We start from the raw sequence: 20,684 nt of genomic DNA, 5'->3' as shown, positions 1-20,684 counted from the left end.
TAAATTTAAACTGTATAATTCAACCCTTACGATCCTCATTTATTATATTTTTGGTGTGTTTTTGAAAAATACTTTTTAAAAGCGCAAACATGAACTGAAGTAAATTGAGGTGCATTCAAAGTCCCCTGAGGAATAACAGATTTGCCAATGATCACTCCAAACATAATGTGGAAATGCAAACTTAATTGAAAGAACACAAAAATAAAATACATATAGTGAAAATTAAAGTACACAGAAAGGAACAAAAAAAACTAATGATCATCATTTTGAACATGCTTTTTACTCAGGCTTCACTGAAACTTCTTATCTCCCACACTCTATGTTGTGAAGAAATTCGGCCCCCCGGCCAAGCCGCCGGAACAGCGACAGCCGAACCAAATGGCGTCCCGCTGGCGCCGCTCCAGCAAGTCGACTGGCGAGGCCAAATCCCGTTAACACGCCGGTGTTAACACTTTGTACTGACTACATTTTGAACGGTTTGAAGAAGGCTCACCGAAAACAAGTTGACATTTTTATTCGTCGACAATGGTCAAAAACAAGGCAAAACAGACGACGGAGAGGCAATGTTGGATCCAGGGTCCACAAAACAACGGATATATCGGAATGTCCCTGAGAAGCGACCGTTGTTCAATTAAATGTTTAGTCTTTTGAAAGCTGCGGTGGAGTGGGCCGTGCGGAAGGCGTGCCTGGGTGTTGTCTTGGGATCATCCCTCTGTGGCAGGTTTGGGCGGTCAAGTTTGTTAGTCATCCTTTGTGGCTGGGACGTGGTTGCCACGCCAACTGAGACATGTCTTGACATCTAAGACGCCGCGCTATCAATTTGTTGTCTTGGTAGGTCGAGGGCGCCCTGACCCACCGAAGAGCTGTTGAAGTTCTTTCCTTCGTTTATCAGGCGAGGGCTGATAAGATGATCCACTTTACTGTGTCAAAGGGCATGGAGTGACGTCCCTCAAACTATGGTTAAATGCTTTACTATAATAAATGTGTTAGACTAATGCAAACAGTTATAGCGGATGTGCGAGAAAGGTAACTATTCCCGTCAGTTGTTTCGGTGTCATATTGACAGCCACTGTACCTCCACCAATGAGCGGGATCGTAATTGCTGTCAGGTCATTGGTCAGAAAGCAGGAGAAGCGGGGGAATGTGTTCCCCTACATTTTCTTGAAAAGCACCATACACATACAAGTATTCATTCTTTCTACAAATAAAACACTATTTGCGATTTTCATGATAATACAGGACAAAGCGAATCCCTTGTAAGCTTAATACGGGATGGATACTTTTTTTTTTTTTCTGAAAACAGGACAATCCCGTTTTTCAAGACACAGTTGGTAACCCAATGTTTTTTGCAAAAAAACAAACAAAAAATTGTCCACTATCAAAAATATTGTTTGTGCTTTCAAAAATATTATTGGGTGTGAAAATGTTCATGCTGGCAAAATTGATTTGTATTTACTTTGTATTTGCAAGTGCACACAATTTCTTTGCTAGTTTTTCCCATGCAAAAACAGCTGTTGCCGTCCAAATTTGTCATGCTTGTGTGTTATCTTGATACAAGGCGTGCACAATGGTAGTACACACGCATGCTGGATAGTTCATGCACTACTAATAGGCTACTACAAGACAGCGTTCTATTTCACCGACAGTGTGTGTTGGAGTTTTTGTACTGGAAATAAAAGTGCCCATCATTATAATGCAAATCCCTGTAGCTAGACGACGCAATTACACACAAACACTTTTGAAAACTAAAAGGGCCAATAAATCTCAGTTTAACACTCACTTTTCACAATACTCAAATAAATTGCACATGAATATCCAACAGCGCTCAGCACAGCCGCAGCTCGACAGCAACAACAAACAATAAAATGGCTACAACGCAAGCACGTCCTACCTATTTAAAGACAGGAAAGGACAATCATCTTCATTTTTGACCTGGAATAAATTTTTAGAAAATTTTGCTGTTTTTGTTAAGAAAAACATCACTAGTTTTTGTGTCGTGATAACGCTTTCTGTTCCAATAGTGCCCTATTCAACGTGACCTGGTAGCAAGCAAGGTGTCAGGTGGTTATTAATAACAAAATAATATACTGGACTGTCTCAGAAAATTAGAATACACAATATTCTAATTTTCTGAGACAGTCCTGTATATTGTTCTATGTAAAGGACGTCAGCCAAGGTCGGCCCCCCACATTTTTACCACGCTAAATCTGGTCCCCTTTGCAAAAAGTTTGGACACCCCTGCTTTAAATGGTGGATTAATGTACAGGACTGTCTCAGAAAATTAGAATATTGTGTATTCTAATTTTCTGAGACAGTCCAGTATATGGCAGAAAACACTCAGTTGACTTGAAGTTTTGCTCCGAGACACCCAATTTGGCCAAATTTAAAAATTTTCCTATATGCATGTGTGATATATCATCGAAAAGCTTAAAATCTCTCTTTTCTGGGTGGTGGGGGTGTTTTGAACAGGAGGGCCTTTCATTTTTTTTTTTAAGCCCTAAACCCTAACTCAAGGTGAGAGCATGAGAGAGCATAATTAAAGACGGGATGATTTTAACGACAGGTTATTGGGTACTTACCTTGTTTCAATTCCAAAACCTCAGTGTAGCATGTCTCACAGAGTGTCAAGACACAGCTGTGAATGGTCACAGTCAGACTTTTTGGGGATTTTATGGGTGAAACACTGTAATATAACAAGGCTCGCAGTGCAGAAATTGCAAACATCAAAGAGTGTTCAAGATTTTAGTTTTCAAATATTTACCCTTTCAAACTTTTTTTTTTCTTTTTCAATTTTTCTTTTTTTGGATCAATTATTTAGCATTTAAAATATTGGAGACAATCAAGCGATAGTTATGAGGTAGATATCCGTGACCTATTTACAGACACTATTTTTGTCATTGTGACCAGGGGTGAAAGTGGGCCGGAACGGTCAGGAACGCAGTTCCGGTATAAGATTCAGGGCAGGAACGCAGTTCCGTTATAAGATTCAGGGCCGGAATGCTGTTCCGTTACACAGTGCTTCGATTCCAAAAATATGACGGCAACTGTCAAAACGTTATGTAAAAATGTTTTTTAAGAATGCTGAGCTGCCACACATGCATTTCATCTCCAAGAAGAATACAATCTACCAACATCAGATTTACATGCATAAGTGTTAATTATAAGCATAATAAAGTGCTTGTGTAGTGTAATCCGTTTCCACCGATATTTATTATTTATTTTATTCAACGGACGGCATGGAGGTTTCCCTAGTTGCTGCAGTTATCAGAGTCTGACGATCATGAGTCACGTCAATGTGCGAATGCACACAGCAAAGCAAAACGCCTGGACTCATTTATCCGTTCAATTTGCTGACATACTGACATGTGATCAGCAGAGATAGTTAGCTAGATAGCGCATGTTTTCTGGAACAGCAACAACCACAAAAAAAGTTTTTGGAATTGATGCGACAAAGAAAGGGCAATGCAACAGAAAATGGATGAAATCTTTAAGAGCAAGGAAAGAGTTGAGGAGGCTTATTTATCATATTTAGTTTTATTTGCTCTGATGGGGAGAATATCTTAGCTGTCAATGAGCACTTTGGACTTATATTTATTCATTTATGTTAGGCTACTTATTAATTTCCTTATGATTTAAAAAAGTCAATGTTTGCGCGATCTTCAAAATATATTCCATTTCACTCTGCATAATATAAGTCAATTGTATGTTTCTGAATGTATGTTACTTACATTTTTATTATTTAAAAAAAAAAAAAGCAAAAGTAAATATTGACATTAACTTCAATTTTAATATACATCATATGTTCTTAAGTAGTTAAAATTTAGATATGGCATTTAGTATGTGAGGAAATGAGGGAAAATAAAAATTAGGAGATGGAGGTTGGGGTTATTGTTTTTGTTAACTTTTATTTTGCAAATCATTGAAAAAAAAATACAATTTTGAATGAAAATCAGTTTTTGTATGTGTTACAGAAATAACTGTGCCAAAACAGTTTTCTTTGCATTTCAGTAGTTTTAGGAGGTTTGCCCCCCCCCCCCCAAAAATAAACAAAATTTCTGGCTCCGTGGCAACCTTCACGTCGGGGAGTTCCTGCAAGAAATTGTAGCCACTTTCACCCTTGATTGTGACGTAATTTGTTTAAAAGTTTAAAATATGTGAATGAATAATTATTTAAAGTCATTTAAAAAAATATATATTTGACATCAATTAATAATTCTAGGCTAAAAATGATAGAAATTTCGGATAATAAATATAATTACCTTATTTTTATGGCTGGGTTGAAACAAAAGAGATTGCGCGGTGTCTGTAAACCAGGGGCTCCAGGGTAAAACGGACGAATCAAAAATAGTTTGAGGGCTTACTGCGCCATGAAACTGCTAAGGCAGCATATAGACATATTGTTCTATCAGACACAAGTTATTTTGGCTTAAAATACAGCAGGTTATTTTAAAGAGTGGTGCAAAAGCAGAAACTGCTTTGTCATCCTTGTCTTTTTTTTGTAAAATTATACTTTCATTGAGATGTAATCTATTTAAAGTTTAAAATATGCAAGGGAATAACTTTGTCTTTTTTTTCCAAACTAAATATTAGACATCAATTCATGATTCTAAGCTAAAAATGATACATTTTGAATTATTAAAATAACTACTTACCTCTTTTTATAGCTGGGTTGAAACAAATGCGGTTGTGTGGTGTCTGTAAACGGGGGTCTCCAGGGTAAACCAGTCAAATTAAAAATAGTTCGGGGGCTTGATGCGCCATGAAACTGCGATGGCAGCATATAAACATACTATTTTGTCAAACACAAGTTCTTTTGGCTTAAAATACAGTTTATTTTAAAGATGGGTGCAAGAAACTGCTTTTTCAGTCTTGTCTGTTTTCTGCCATATATATTTAATCCCCAAAGTTAAATATTGTACACTATTGTTTCAATGGGTTTTATTTATTTATTCATTTTAACAACAACAACAAAAAAAGAATATCAAAACACTTTTTTCCTCTACAACACCAGGGGATGCTGCAGAACCCTCAGCACCCCACTTCCCGCCTGTGTGCATTTCATGCTTTTGCTTTTTGACTTCAAAAAATGATGTCACTTCAAAAACGTTGCTAGAGGAACAATAAAATGATAACCAAAACATACAGGAACTTAATGGAACATATGCAGGAGAACACCCATTTAACACATAAACATATTAGGTTACTAGGAAATTTTTATGTAATCGAGTCAAAAATCATGAAAATGTCAGCAGCCCACACAAGGGTTCAGCCTAATGAGTCATCAGCGCAAAGTACAGTGACATGCCGCTATGACACATATTAGCAACAAGAGTCAATTAGAGAAATGTTTATTCTCTTTTTAAAAAAATACAGTATTAACGAATGCTGCTGTTAAAAAACTAGCTCACAATACAGTTGGTCTAGACATTCACAGCAATAAACGGACAACTTGTGGCTTTTCTGACATACATTATAAGAGGGGCTTGCAGTGCAAGTGCTGTGCAGGAGGCGTGTCTATTGCTATAGTATCATGCAACGTCTCTGAGTGTTCTTCTTGCTCTTCTTGTTGCTGCGGTTTGTCTCCTTGTATCTTCTGATCTCTCTCACAAGTGAGTAGAAAGCTTCCTCCACACCCTACCAGGAATATGAATGCAAATCAGTCTCAAATTGCTGTAAGTGTGCGCATAATATGCTACACAGACACTCAAAATTGCACACCTGTCTGGTTTTGGCCGAGGTCTCCACAAAGGGCACGCCATAACTTCGGGCGAGTTCCTGTGCCTGTCGGGTCTCCACCGAGCGTGAGCTCAAGTCACTCTTGTTGCCCACCAGCACCATGGGAACGCTGTCGCTGTCCTTCACCCTGTTGATCTGCTCTCTTGAGGGGGGACACGTGATGACGAGATTAGAGGCCGAGCTCGTCAACGACACATGATGAGGCTTACAATGCAAAAACTCTTAACCAATATACTTGTCCCATTGTGGGGATTCTAAATTAACAGGAAGTGACCGAAATTCATTGACAACGGTCGACAGCCAATTCTTTCAAATTGGGAGGACTGGCTGTGAATGCTCATCTGTCAGTGCCACTGACGGCGCTAGACGTCTAATCCCATTTTGATTGGGAGTGGTGAATAGACATCATAGGGCTGCAGCTATCGATTATTTTAGTAGTCGATTAATCGATGAACTAGTTTGTCGAATAATCGAGTAATCTGATAAGTAACATGAAAAATTAAAATACCTGAGCTGAGCCTCAAACGGTATAAAAAACAAAAAACAAAAAAGGATCTATGTACAACAAAAGAACAATTGGCTAACTTACATAGCAAAAGTCCGCTAGCTTAAATGCTATAAAACGTTAACTTTTTTTTTTTTTTAAACAATGCTCTTAACAAATGGTTCAGACACATATTCCCACAAAAAACTAAATATACCCATAAACTAAATTACGAATGCATTAAAAAAAAACATTAGCGCAAACAAAAACTTAGCTTATGTTGGTCTTACCATGGAGCAGCTGGATTCAGCCATGTGAAATGAGGCAGACTGAGGGCAGTGTATTCACTCAAATCAATAAAACTGATTGCAAACACTTTCAAAATAACCATGACAACTCCACAATAATTAAACGAATACTCGAAGCAGCAAAACTTAATTTAAATCTTTTTTTTCTAATCGAATACTCGAGTTAATCGATTAATCGTTGCAGTACTAGACATCATCACTATTGACGTGTCACTTCGTCATTCTTTGCGTGACGCCTTATCAGAGGGGGCCGAGCTTCATTTAGTACTAGCCGAAGACAGCACACGCTCATGTCGGATTTAAGCTTGGATTTACTTACGATTGGATTTAACTATGAAAGTTGTACAGCATACAAATAGGAAGGTTTGTCTCAGGAGTTATTTGTTCGAGGATTCAAGGTAAATATTATATTTTTCGTACCATGCATGCGTTATTGAAGCATTTATTTGCAGGAATTTTCTTCTTTGTTTACACATGGAGGCGGTTAATTTTCGTAACTGACTAGCCTCATAGCTTACTTTTAACCAAGAATCGAGACTGTTTTACATCCATATCTATGAAGAATTCGGGGATTTAAGCATTTATTCATAAAAAATTTCGCCAGAAAAGCACCTTTTACGCCAGGCGACCGCTAGCCTCATTCGCTAACATAGTAGCATGGTACTTCATCAATATATGTAAAATAAACGCTAACTGCACGGTTTCTTTGTTTTTAACCAAAAATCAAGACTGTTTCACGTCCATATCTATGAAGAATTCTGGGATTCAAGCATTTATTCACAAGAATTTTCGCCAGAAAAGCTCCTTTTAGGCCAGGCGGCTGCTAGCCTCATTCGCTAACATAGTAGCATGGTACTTCGTCAATATACGTAAAATGAACGCTAACTGTAGTTTCTTTGCTTTTAACCAAGAATCGAGACTGTTTTAGGTCCATATCTATGAAGAATTTTGGGATTTAAGCATTTATTCACAAGAATTTTCACCAGAAAAACCCCTTTTACGCCAGGCGGCCGCTAGCCTCATCCGCTAACATAGTAGCATGGTACTTCATCAATATACTTAAAATAAACCCTAAATGTACGGTTTCTTTGCTTTTAACCAAAAATCGAGACTGTTTTAGGTCCATATTTATGAAGAATTTTGGGATTTAAGCATTTATTCACAAGAATTTTCACCAGAAAAGCTCCTTTCACACCAGGCGGCCGCGAGCCTTATTCGCTAACATAGCAGCATGATACTTCATCAATATACGTAAAATAAACGCTAACTGCACGGTTTCTTTGCTTTTAACCAAGAATCAAGACTGTTTTACGTCCATATCTATGAGGAATTCGGGGATTTAAGCATTTATTCACAAGAATTTTTGCCAGAAAAGCTCCTTTTACGCCAGGCGGCTGCAAGCCTCATTCGCTGACAGTAAATAGTGTATAATGATAATAAAGGGATATTCTATTCTATAATAAGTTGTGATTGCATATAGAATTTATTAATGATCTATTTACATAATATTTATGATTGATTCTGCAGGTTTTCCTCAAAGTATTCAGTTTCTGATGTTAAATTAAGTGATTTATTAGCTGTTGAAAACTTGCAGTAAACAAAAAAAAAATTTGAGTTGCTATTTTGGTCAAAAACTTATATGTTAAATATTGCTATTGATCCTAAAAATATAGGTGATTCTCTCTGCAACTGGTGAGTTTTGTGCATCTACTGTAAAATCTGAGACTTTCATAGCCATTTTAAGTTGTGTTATACTTCTATAGAAAATAATGAATCGGGATTTTGTAAGGGAACAACTTTGAATTTTTTGATGCCGCTGCTCATGGAGACTTGGAGGCTAAGGTAGGTGCCTGTTTTGGTTTTAGTTGGGTAGCAGCTTTGGTCTTGTAAATATCTGAATTTTAAGTTTTTGAACATAGGCCCCCTACGAATCAGCCCCGTTTCCCGTCTCATGTCAATATGTTATGAATGGACATTTGGATTAATAAAATAAAATAAATACATACATTTATGTTTTATACTACACAACATTGCAACACAGCAAAAATCGGACGTTAACACCGCCTGTAGGGAAGTGTTGTTTTCGCCATAGATGACAACAACGAAAATATTTGGTTAACCAACAATTTTTCATGACGATGATGAGATGATAACGAACTAAAAACGTGTTTTGGGAGACTAAAACATAACGAAACGAATGCCAGTTTTCATTACGAACGAGATGAAAATGTGCAATAGTTTCTGTCACAAGTTCGCAATGAGTGACATCTTATGTGTCATTACCCTGCAGTGTTGCAGCAGCTTTAAACTACATTCAATTAATTTAACGTTAAAGTTGCATCCGTTATTCCATAATTTACATGTCTACTTTCGACATGTGAAAGTTTTAAAATTGATCCATCATTTAAAGATACATTCAAGTCAAGATTTTACCGATTTAGGAGTATTTTAGATAAAAAGTTAATTAGGATCGCTCAGAAGGTTCGCTACAACAGCCTTCCATAGAAGTCTAATGCTTTAAAGCATATTTATTTAATATTTCACGGGGTGTTTTATGCTCCTGAATTAATTGGACCGCTTGGATGTGTGTGGAAGCGATCATTTTATATATTCAACTTTTGAATCCAGCGCCATGAAAATGAGTGACTTCTGGCTTCAGTCTCGGGTTTAGGAAGAATGCGAATGTGACGTGACCTGGGTCAGCATCTCACAATACAGCATTGCTTTACAGCATGAAGATGGACTGCGGATTCAGCTGATTTTGCGGATTAATTCGTTTATTTTTTGCACCACGCCAGTCAAATGCTTGCAGGCTTTTGTAGCTGCACCAGAGAGAGGCGTGTAAGCCTTTTGGGGTTTCAGAAAGTTTCCTTTCACCCTGATATCGGCCAAGACAAGTGTGCGACAACTGTGGGACCATTGGACGTACGAGGAAATGAGTAAACATTGTGATCTGTATCATTTCAAATACTGGGATCATGGCACACGTTTTTGTACGGAGGTGGCATGCATTTCGTGGCTGACAATGCTTCTTGTCCAGCGAGAATGCCACTTGGCCGACGACCGGTGTCTTGTCGCACCCCCCTCTGCCGGGTGAGCACCGGGTTATTGCCCTCTTCGTGTGCTCGGTGTTCTGTCAAATTTTCAACCCATCAGAAATTGCAACTTTGTGTTCCAAATGGCCGCGAATACAGTGATTACAAAAGTAAACACTACAAAATTTCTTTAAATAAAGGACTATTTACTTACGTTTGATCATGGACGGACATGTAGAAAATTCTCGCATCCTGCCATGTTAGCTGCACAACAATTGCAGCCACTCTCGTATGACTCTCACTGTTTATGTCTTCGCCGTGTAGTAAAGCATTATTTTACGCCATATTCGTGTTGATCATGTGGCAGCTACGCGCTCCTCCGACATCGGCCGGTTTGTCTTGCGGTCATTGTCCAGCTGCTTCCCCGATAACGAGCCCTCTGCCCGCGGCAGGGGAACGACGAGCTCTAACTTGCTCGACGCCAGGCGGGTTGCCGATTAGCGAAGACAATCGCTGTCACACCTCTTGGTTTGTTTACATTCTCCGAAGCCGGGGCAGGGATATAACACAAGCCTGACTAACTACGGTGCCATAAAATATCGTTCCGGAGGTGCGACAGTAAAGGTGAAGTCCACAGTTTTGATCATTATGGAGAAATTTTGCCATGTCGTACTGAATAAATGCATTTTTATTATTTCATATTCCATTTAGCACAAAACTGTTATTTTTCATTACCATATCATTTATTTAGCTATTGGGGAAAAGGACTTCGATAAAAAGAATATCCTGTACAAATATTGGAGTAGAGAGACTGAAACAATGACATTTTGTGGCTCTCTTCGTCGCATTTTCCTCATTCTGAATAATTCCCCCTAAATGGGCTGAATTCTAAATCAGATGAAACCATGACCCTGCCGACGTCATCCTCCTGTTGGGGATGTTAGAGCCCTATAATGGTAGGTGTGGCTAAACGGCGGATTAAAAGACTAATTTCTCGACATCTGAGCTTTGCCAAATTGTTGTATATTGTCGAATCGTTCCAAATTATGATTCTAAATTCACATAATAATGCTATTTAAGATTTTTTTTTTATCCTGTCATAGGCACTCTAAGATGGCGGCTGTTTACGAACGCCGGCGAGTCTGTCATTTCGCATCTAGTTTTCTATACATGTGCTCACACCGCAGAGTCTATCACTTCGCACCTAGTTCTATATAAAAGTGATATTTACCGTAGCATTATATGGGCGTAGTTTGTAGCAGCTGTCAGCTGCAGTCAGGTATTATTGTTTTTTTTTATCTAGCAGCATGAGTTGAGCATGATGTTTACTCTCTGTCCGTTCTTCATTGCGTCCCAAAGACCCCGCTGAATGTGTTTTACTTCCGCTTTATTTGGCACATTTCAATAATCGAATTCGGATGTTTGTGAATCGTTCTCGAATCTTCCACGGCCGTATCTCGAATCATCAAAGAATCTGATATTTCGCACACCTCTAGTGATGATCGCACACTAAATGTAACTCGTAGTATTAGCATAGCAGTCGTGTTCACTTTAGGCTAACAGTAATGGTTGAAAACCTTTATTTTTGGAATATATATATTTTTATTTTAGACGAAAACATTTTTAGTAAACGTGGACTAAAACTAGACGAAAATAGTCATGAGTTTTTGTCAGCAAAAACTACAAGATGAACACATTTTGAGATAACTAAAATATGACTCATAAGTTCTATCGTGCAAAGACTAAAAGAAAAATTAAAAGGGCTGCCATAAACAACACTGCTGAATGTTTTTCTAGCTTTTGTGGAAAGCTAACAGTATGATAGAATCATGTAAGAATGATATTTCACATAATACATTTGGATGTGCCACCCCCCTCCCCCACCCCTTTAGTACACTGACAATGTATTGGATCGGCACTCGATGTCAGCAGATCCTAAAAATCAGGTAACTCTGAGACGAGCTCGCTTGCAAAAAATATGTGATCAATAAACCAATCTACTGAATTAAAACATAATGAATGCATGGATTAAGAAGACATGACTTGTCTTCCTATCTCATTGGCTGCTATTAACAGCGATAAACGTCTAGAGATGTAGTAAATGTGACTGTCATTGATGTGTGATCAGATAACACACAATCTGGGCAGCGAAGTCACAAGCCTCAACACCAAACGCTGTCGTCAGAATCTTTTGTCCCATTTCTGAATATGTTCTATAATTTTCTTCCCCCCCTCCTCTTTTAAATAAAATGATCACAAGTAAAAACATTACCCAAAAAGAAAGATTAAATTTATGACTGTCCATGTCATATTTGGACACTTTCTATTAGTTTCATTTTAAGGATCACAAGACTGCAGTGATGCAAAAGTGGAAGGTTTTGTTCTATTTTGGTGCCAAACACACACACACAATCCATAATATCAAACACGAGTTAAATAAAGTTCTGAGCAATTTTCATAGAGGAAATTTGCAACACTTGACTACATTTGCAGACACGATGTTGACGACATCACATGGACAAAGATGCCTGAATTTACATTCAACAAATATACATCAAAAAGCATTTGGAATACGAAAGTATGTGAAAATATATATATATATATATATATTTAAATTAAAGGTAAAAAATACATAAAATTGGAAAATCCTAAATTAAACAGTAAAAAAAAAAAAAAAGGAATCTAACAAAATATAGAAAATCAATCAAAAATAAACAAATAGAAAATATTCTATATTTTCAAATTCTTTTAAACATAACTTTTTAATCCTCTACCTACAAAAGTAAATGCTGAAAATATGAAATATATTTTTATATTTTTTTAAATTTGTTTTAAATAAAACTTTTATTTTCATTTAATTTTCTATATTTACCTTTTTTTCCCATTTTTTTCTTTTTAGGATTATATTTGTAGCTGGCCGCTAGTCCAGCATTACCTTCACTTGCTATGACAACAAAGTAACTCGTAGTCTGTTTAAATTTATTATTTGCTGAATTGCATTTCATGCAGTCAAAAAAATAAAGAAAGAAAATATAGAAAATTAATCAAAAATAAACAAATAGAAAATATTATATATTTTCATTCATTCATTGATTTTCCATCCCGCTTTTCCTCACGAGGGTCGCGGAGGTGCTGGAGCCTATCCCAGCTAACTACGGGCACTAGGCAGGGTACACCCTGAACTGGTTGCCAGCCAATCGCAGGGCACAAGGAGACATACAACCATTCACGCACACACTCATACCAACGGACAATTTAGGGTATTATATATTTTCACATTTTTTTAAATATAGATTTTTAATCCTCTTTCCAGAAAAGTAAATACAGAAAATGTGAATATTTTATATAAAGAAAAAAAAAAAAAATATATATATATATATATATATATTTTTTTTTTTTTTTTTCAAAATAAAGCTTTTATTTTTTATTAATTTTCTATATTTACTTATTTTTTAAAGTTTTTTTCTTTTTATGATTATATTGGTGGCTGGCCCCTAGTCCACCATTACCTTCGGTTGCCATGACAACACAGTGACTCAGTCTGTTTAAATTTATTAGTTACTGAAATGCAGGTGTAAATATTTCTACTGTTTTTCCTACGTTTCTATTGAATATTTGTTATTGACGAGAACTTTGTGAACAGTTACTTCTGTTTACGTGACGTATACGGATGGCGCGCGGGAGAGCTAGTCGGTTAAGAGATTTCGTTAGAGAAAGCAAGAGAGGATTTCACGACAGCGATGTTTTGAGCAAACGATTTATCTACTTCTGTAACAAGGCGCACATGTTATTTTTGTTTGATCACATTTTCTTTTGACAATTGTAAATATTTTAACTTTGCATGGATATTTGTTTATAGTTTTCACGGTGCTTAACAACTGCCATTAAACGAGTGTGAGCATCAGTACAAGCGTGTGTCCTCACCAGGGTAGATACAATATTTATATTAGGATTTTCTCATTTTTGGCAATATTTTTCAATTTACTTTTCTATATTTAGTACAGTGGTATGTAAAAGCATTAGAATCTTTTAGAATTTCTCACATTTTTGCAAAAAAAAAAAAAAAAAAAAAAAATCACTGTAGAATCAAATGTGAGCTGAGCTTTGTCAAAATCACACAGATTAAAAAAAAAAAAACAGTGTCTGCTTTAACTAAAACCACCCACTGGCACCCAAACATTTATAGTTTCTCATGTTTTAATGAGGATAGCATGCAAACAATGATTGAAGGGGGGAAAATAAGTAAGTGAACCATCACATTTAATATTTTGTGCCCCCCCACCCTTTGGCAGCAATAACTTCAACCAGACACTTCCTGTTGCTGCAGATCAGTCTGGCACATCGATCAGAACTAATCTTGGCCCATTCTTCTCTACAAAACTGCTCAAGTTCAGTCAGATTCCTGGGTTGTCTGGCATAAATTGCCGTCTTGAGGTCATGCCACAGCATTTGAATGGGGTTCAAGTCTGGACTTTGATTTGTCCACTCAAGAACGTGTGTTTTGTTCTTCTTAAACCATTCTGAAGTTGATTTACTTCTGTGTTTTGGATCATTGTCTTGTTGCAGCATCAATCCTCTTTTTATCTTCAACTGTCCGACAGATGGCCTCAGGTTTTCCTGAAAAACATCCTGATAAACTTTTGAATTCATTCTTTCATTAATGATCGCAAGTTGTCCAGGCCCGGAGGCAGAAAAACAGCCCCAAATCATGATGCTCCCTCCACCATGCTTCACGGTGGGGATGAGGTGTTGATGTTGGTGAGCTGTTCAATTTTTCCCTCCACACATTACGTTGTGTGTCGCTCCCAAACAATTCAACCTTGGTTTCATCATTCCACAAAAACTTTGCCAAAACTTCTGTGGAGTGTTCAAGTGCCTTTTTGCGAACATTAAACAAGCAGCAATGTTTTTTTGAGACAGGAGTGGCTTCCTCTGTGGAGTATTCCAATGAACACCATTCGTGGCCATAGTTTAACATATTTATTATTACGGTACATATTTAACATTCAGTGTTTTTCAACCGGTGTGGAGTTGCAGTAGGAAGGAAGGAATAGGTATAAAGTTCTCGGTCATGTGCAGATAAGCAAGGTATTGCTCGTCGCGCTAAAGAACTGCTCGGATTTCTAGCCATCAGCCACCTTGCTGTCTGCGACAGTGTGGACCACAGCACGTCTACTGTACATCATTTGATTAGTCAAGTGTTGATATACACGAAAGGGTCCTTTCCATTTTATCCATATGTGACGAACATCAATCCGCCCCATGTTTTATTCCAACACATTGTCGAGGACAGCAAGGTGGCTGATGGCTAGAAATCCGAGCAGTTCTTGAACGCGACACGAACAGCTATGTCATCTCCAAGCGAAACACCCGTCGCTTCAAAACAAGTCGATGGACTTTTTTGTTCGCCTTCGTGAAAACGCAGAGAAACAGGCAACTTTTTTGAGAAAAACTACAAAGGTAAATAAGGAAGCCCTCAAAGCCAGTTCCCTTGTTGCTGAACTTGTTGTTAAATCCAAAAAGTCCCACACTGTGGCATATATATTTAACACTACCTGCCTGCAAAGCCATTCTCAGCGAGATGCTCAGCCATGATGCGGTTAAAGACATTGCTAAAGTACCCTCTGTCTGATAATTCTGAGCTTTTCAAGCCTAACTGCTATTAAAAAAAAGAAAAAGTAAAAACAGACTGAGAGCTGTTGACGAAGATACCTGCCAGGATATCGGCTTTGTGTTCATCTAAACAAGCTCAAGTTTCACACTGAGTAAGTATAAATAAGGAGAAATTATTGTATAATTAAATATACTGTACAGAAAGTAATTTTGGAACATTTTTGGTTTGTGGTGTGCTGTGACTCAGAAAAGGTTAAAAAAAATTAAAAAAAACACTGATGTAGTTGATGTGTGCACAGAGATATTGGACTGTGCCAGTGATTTCTGTAAGGCTTTAGCAGACACTAAAGGGTTCTTTTTTTCCTCTCTGAGTATTCTGCGCTGAACTCTTGGCATCATCTTTGGTGGACGGCCACTCCTTGGAAGAAAAGCAACAGTGCCAAACTCTCTCGATTTGTAGACAACTTCTCTGACTGTCGACTGATGAACATCCAGACTTTTAGAGATGGTTTTGTATCCTTTCCCAGCTTTACACAAATCAACAATCCTTGATCGCAAGTCTTCAGACAGCTCTTTTCACCGAGCCACGATGCACATAAGACAATGCTTCTCATCCAGACAATTATTACCAGGTGTGTGTTTTTCGTGGGTAGGGCAGCTTTCGACCACTCATCAGTGACTGGGCACGCCCCTGATTTAAATTGTTTGGTAAAAATTGTCTTCAATTGCTCTTTAAGTCTCCTGAGGCAAAGGGTTCACTTACTTATTTGTCCGCCTTCTGTCATTGTTTGTCTGCATACTATCATTGTTAAAATCTGAAAATCTCTAAATGTTCAGGTGGTTTTAGTTAAAGCAGACGCTGTTATTTCATCTGTGTGATTTTGACAAAGATCAGATCACATTTGATGGTGATTTTATGCAGAAATTTGAGAAATTCCAAAAGGTTGAGATACTTTTTCATACCACTGTACCTTTTTTAGTAATACTATTTTTATTTATGTATTCCTACAATGCTTTATGCGTATTTGTTAAATGTAAATTCTGTCATCAAGGAGTTAAAAGCAACTACAGTACTTCCTCAATGAATCAATGTTTATGGCTCAAACTCTACTCAGCCACATGATGGAAAAGAGCCTCGGCACCACAAGTACCTGTACAAGTGAACGTCCTCAAAGGACTTGGTGTTGTTGATGGCATAGACGCAGAGGAACCCTTCTCCTGTCCTCATGTATTGATCCCTCATTGCACTGTATTCCTCCTGACCTGCAGTGTCCAGGATGTCCAACAGACATGTTTCACCGTCGATCACCACCTGTTTTCTGTACGAGTCCTGCGGTGTGAAACAATCCAATTAATCATCTGTGTACATCTTTAGGAAAATCAATATTACACTGTACTATACAACCAATATTACAGTATTGCACATAACTCATGTCAAAGCTAATGTTGTCAAAAAGTAATCTTCTTAAAGTATTGATACTGAAATATTGTATCCAGCTACGATATTTGATTGTGAAAGTATCGACACGCCGTTATTTGTAGCAATTTCTGGGAATTTGTTGTACATGGCGGGAATTTGAAATTCACAGTACTCTTGAAAACATTTATGTAATATGGTCCAGATTAGTGCTGCAACGATTAATTGATTACTTGATTAGGAAAAAAAGCTTTGATAAAAATGTGCTGCTTTGAAGATTTGTTTAATGAGAGTGGCGTTGTAATGGTTTGTTTTGAAAGTGTTTGCATTTAGTTTATTGATTTGGGTGGATACACTCCCCTTTAGTGGCAACAGTGAACATGACATAACTCATCTAACATGGCTGGGTCCAGCTGCTCCCTGTTAAGACCAACATAAGGTTGTAAGCTTTTGTTTGAGCTATTATCTTTGTTTATGTAATCGTAATTTAATTTAGAGGTATATTTAGTAAAGATGCACCGATACCGATACTAGTATCGGCAGGGGGCGCCGATCCAGCCCGAAATGGTGGTATCGGTATCGGCGAGTACCAACAAAGACGGCGCCGATACCATTTACCGGTCCATTATTATAACATTTGACCACAGCCTTTTTTTCCTCCTGGCGCTCACTACACTCCGTCTCTGTGTTGTGTGATGACATGTGAACACCAAGCAGCTATCGCTATTGGCCTGCTCCAGACCAATGAGAGCGGGCCAAAAGCCACTCCTAACCAATGACAAGGCCGCGTTTTCATATGGAGAAACCAGGAGAAATGGCGGTGGTCGGGAAGTATTTCAAAATAGAATTCCCGTCGATTAAAATCAATGGCTGCATGCAAGATTTGCGGCCTGAAAGTTTCCAGATGTGGAGTTAAATCGGCCAACTTCAATACCTCGAACCTGATAAAACATTTGAAGACGAAATGTGAACGAACACAACGAGTTTGAGCCTGCAAGAGCAGGGCTGCTATCCAGAGAAAGGGCGCTGGATCAGAGCAACAATCTCTGGTCAGTTCACTACGTCTACTTTACTTTTATTGTGTTTTACTGAAAGAAATGCCGCAGTAATTTGGGAACTGTTTCCAAAGTAGGGTTGCCACCTTTCAGAAATTTAAATAAGGGACTCCCCCCTCCCGAAAAAGGAGGATAATAGAGAGACGGGATGCTGTGGTCAATTATTATTACTTATAATTGTTAGCGTCCGCAAATGCGGAAACAAAGTTGGAACTCGAAGCAGACAACAAGAGGGGCATACGTACAAGGGTTTAATGATTGCAAACAAAAAAATAACAAAATAACAAATAACAAAAAGGACCCCGTGACAGCAGGTCGACGGAGCTCAATACTACAAACTCGAAGGTTAACTAAGACGATAGACAGCGAGCCAAAAAGCCAAAATAAAAACACTCAAATACCTGCACATGGTAGAGGTTACAAACGAGAGCAGCACACTAACAGAAAAAAAAAACCAATGCAGGGGCGTAACAAGCAAATGTAGCGAGACTCTAGTGCGAGATGTCAAATGGCGATCAGCAAGGCAAATATCTTTGAGACCACCCGTGCTTAAATGCTGCGCTGATGAGCCTGCATTGGATTCAGGTGCGACGTCAGGAACGCCCCCACGACCAGCCCAGCAACAAAACACAGTCTAACCAGCAGCAGAATGTGACAATAATTTCATGAAAGTTGCACTGTTTGGCCTTTGCGAGGTTTAAAAAAGTTTATTCAGAGTTTATTATTATGAATTTATTTTTATTTCTTACTGTTGGGCTAGCATTATACATGTTTTATTAATTTCACAAATGTAGCACTATTTTGGCCTTTGAGAGCCAAAAGTTTATTCAGCTATTGTCTACTAGGGTTTAGTAGACTATTCACTTTGTACTTGTCTTTTTCCTATTTTGCAAAGGTAAGCAACAGCCTGACAAAGCCTTGATAGAATGATTTCACATCCAATTATGTAGCTCTTTGGAAAAAAAATATATATATATATATACATATATATATATAAATAACGGGGTGGTATCGGTATGGTATCGGCCGATACTGCACAGCCAGGTATCGGTATCGGGGCCAAAAAATGGTATCGGTGCAACACTAATATTTAGCAGTTGTTTTGTGGGAATATGTGGGGCGGAGGGTCATGCCTGCAAGTGAAAGCTGGGCCAAAGTTTATTCTGTATATCCTCGTAGCCTCTTTTTTTCCCCTCCTCAGACAAAACTTTTTGTCCCTTTTGTTGCTCTGCCATCTTTGCAGCATTCACGCGAAAGCGTTTGCATCGACTTTCGTCTTTATAATGAATGGAGAAAGGGGTAAGTGATGTATGCCGTAAAGTAGTCAGCACATTTGTAGTTTTTTTTTGTGGGGCAGGGCCACCCTCCTCTAAATTAATGAGTGCTGGTGCAAGCGATACAGACCCACTCAACATATAAAAGAGGTGTCATTCAACAAGTCAGTCGATATATAATCACAAATGTTATGAAAATATTCTATAAAGGTTGAAAAGTTACCTAGTGTTGTTTTATTGCGCTTTTGAAAGTGCAATCTTAGCAAGGCTTTGTTTTACATCTCCTAAAATTTATTCTGCAACACATTAAATGCTCCTAATCCAGTTAATCGAACTATCTAATTCATAGATTAATCGATTATTTAAATAATCGAAAACTGCAGGTGTAGTCCAGTTTCCTAGTACTTGTACTGTAAGTACTCTGGGAACAGCATTCTGGAATAGCTGCATCTTCCTGACTGTTTTTTTTTTTTTTTTCCGTCAAGCCCTGTAAATATTACATTGCAGTAATGCAATCTACTAAAAATGAATGCATCGATGAATTAATTTAAAGTGGGAGGGATGCCAATATTCATTCGCTGCCACTCTCCCAGTTCAAATGGATTGGACGTCTACTTATAAACTCATGGTTAAATTTGAATTTTTAAGAGCCACATGATTGGACGTCTATCGATTATGGTATGGAGTATTTTTTCAGTATCGATATCGAGTTGAGATGTCAGCAAAGTACAACATTCACACCAAAACATGCAGGATCCCACCTCGATGGTCGGATCATATTCATCCACAAAGTGATTTTGGATGAGCTGGATGGTAAGGGCGCTCTTCCCAACGCCTCCCGCACCGACCACCACCAGCTTGTACTCGGTCATTCCTGCAAACTGACGTGAAAAACAACACGGTTGACAGTAAACACACTCTACATCCACTTGGCAGACAGCTGATAGCATCTGATCTGATAAAGCGCCGTGGCACGGCGACCTAGATAAATCCACGCATGTCCTCAACTTACATCACAACCTTGTCACATAGCACAAAAGTCCGTGTTATGCAAAAACATGCCTTACCTTAGTGTATGATTTATAACAGCGGGAGAGTTCTCAGGTCCGGAGTTCACGTTGAAATGTATGACGTCCGCTTGCTACATAGCGTTAGCCTAAAGACTATTTCCTTCCTCAAACCGCAAGCAGAAAACAATTGTTGTAAACCCTCCGAACCTTTCCCGGGACCGTACACAGCTCTAAAACGTGACGTCAAGATTTATGAAAACGAACGAACTTGTTAATCACATATAAATCTTAAAATTGCAAATTAACAAACACCGACCGCATCTGCCACCAAACCTCCATTGTGAAACGTTTAAAAAAAATGATTGCGTTAATCGTGACGCTCAATGACTAATGGGAAGAGGACTTTGAAACGGACATGTCTTTTGTCCAATCGTAGTGGAGACTTGAATATTGGCCCCGCCCATGAAAAATGGAATGTCTAATCAGGCATTGGAAAACCTACATTTGGGCGTGGCAACTCTACTATATACTGTATATGGTAATGCGTTCTACAGGTTTTATTTTTTACACATGTATTATGACTGCATTACACCTACTGTAACAATGCATGCACGAGGAAGTGATTTTCATCCAAAACTGTATTTTTTCAATGATGTGCAAAATAACAGTTAACAAAAACACTATAAACAGGGGTGCACATAATTTTTTTGCCCAGGTTCTCAGAGGAGGACCTGGAGATGTGACTTGGTCCT

The 20,684-nt window shown here is 38.1% G+C and overlaps 1 protein-coding gene across 1 annotated transcript; it reads right to left on the bottom strand.

The window, feature by feature from the left end:
- Positions 1-4,881: 4,881 nt before the first annotated feature.
- On the bottom strand, positions 4,882-20,301 carry zgc:55558 (GTPase KRas). Its single transcript, XM_057817970.1, has 5 exons — positions 19,990-20,301; positions 19,684-19,803; positions 16,328-16,506; positions 5,719-5,878; positions 4,882-5,634 (listed from the first exon to the last, which is right to left on the bottom strand). The coding sequence occupies exons 2-5, from the start codon at positions 19,792-19,794 to the stop codon at positions 5,521-5,523; spliced, it is 564 nt and encodes a 187-aa protein (XP_057673953.1). The 5' UTR covers positions 19,795-19,803; positions 19,990-20,301; the 3' UTR covers positions 4,882-5,520.
- Positions 20,302-20,684: the final 383 nt, after the last annotated feature.

This window comes from Corythoichthys intestinalis, chromosome 16, assembly GCF_030265065.1.
Source record: "Corythoichthys intestinalis isolate RoL2023-P3 chromosome 16, ASM3026506v1, whole genome shotgun sequence".
Classification (NCBI taxonomy): Eukaryota; Metazoa; Chordata; class Actinopteri; order Syngnathiformes; family Syngnathidae; genus Corythoichthys; species Corythoichthys intestinalis.
This window is presented reverse-complemented; position numbering and strand designations above follow the sequence as displayed.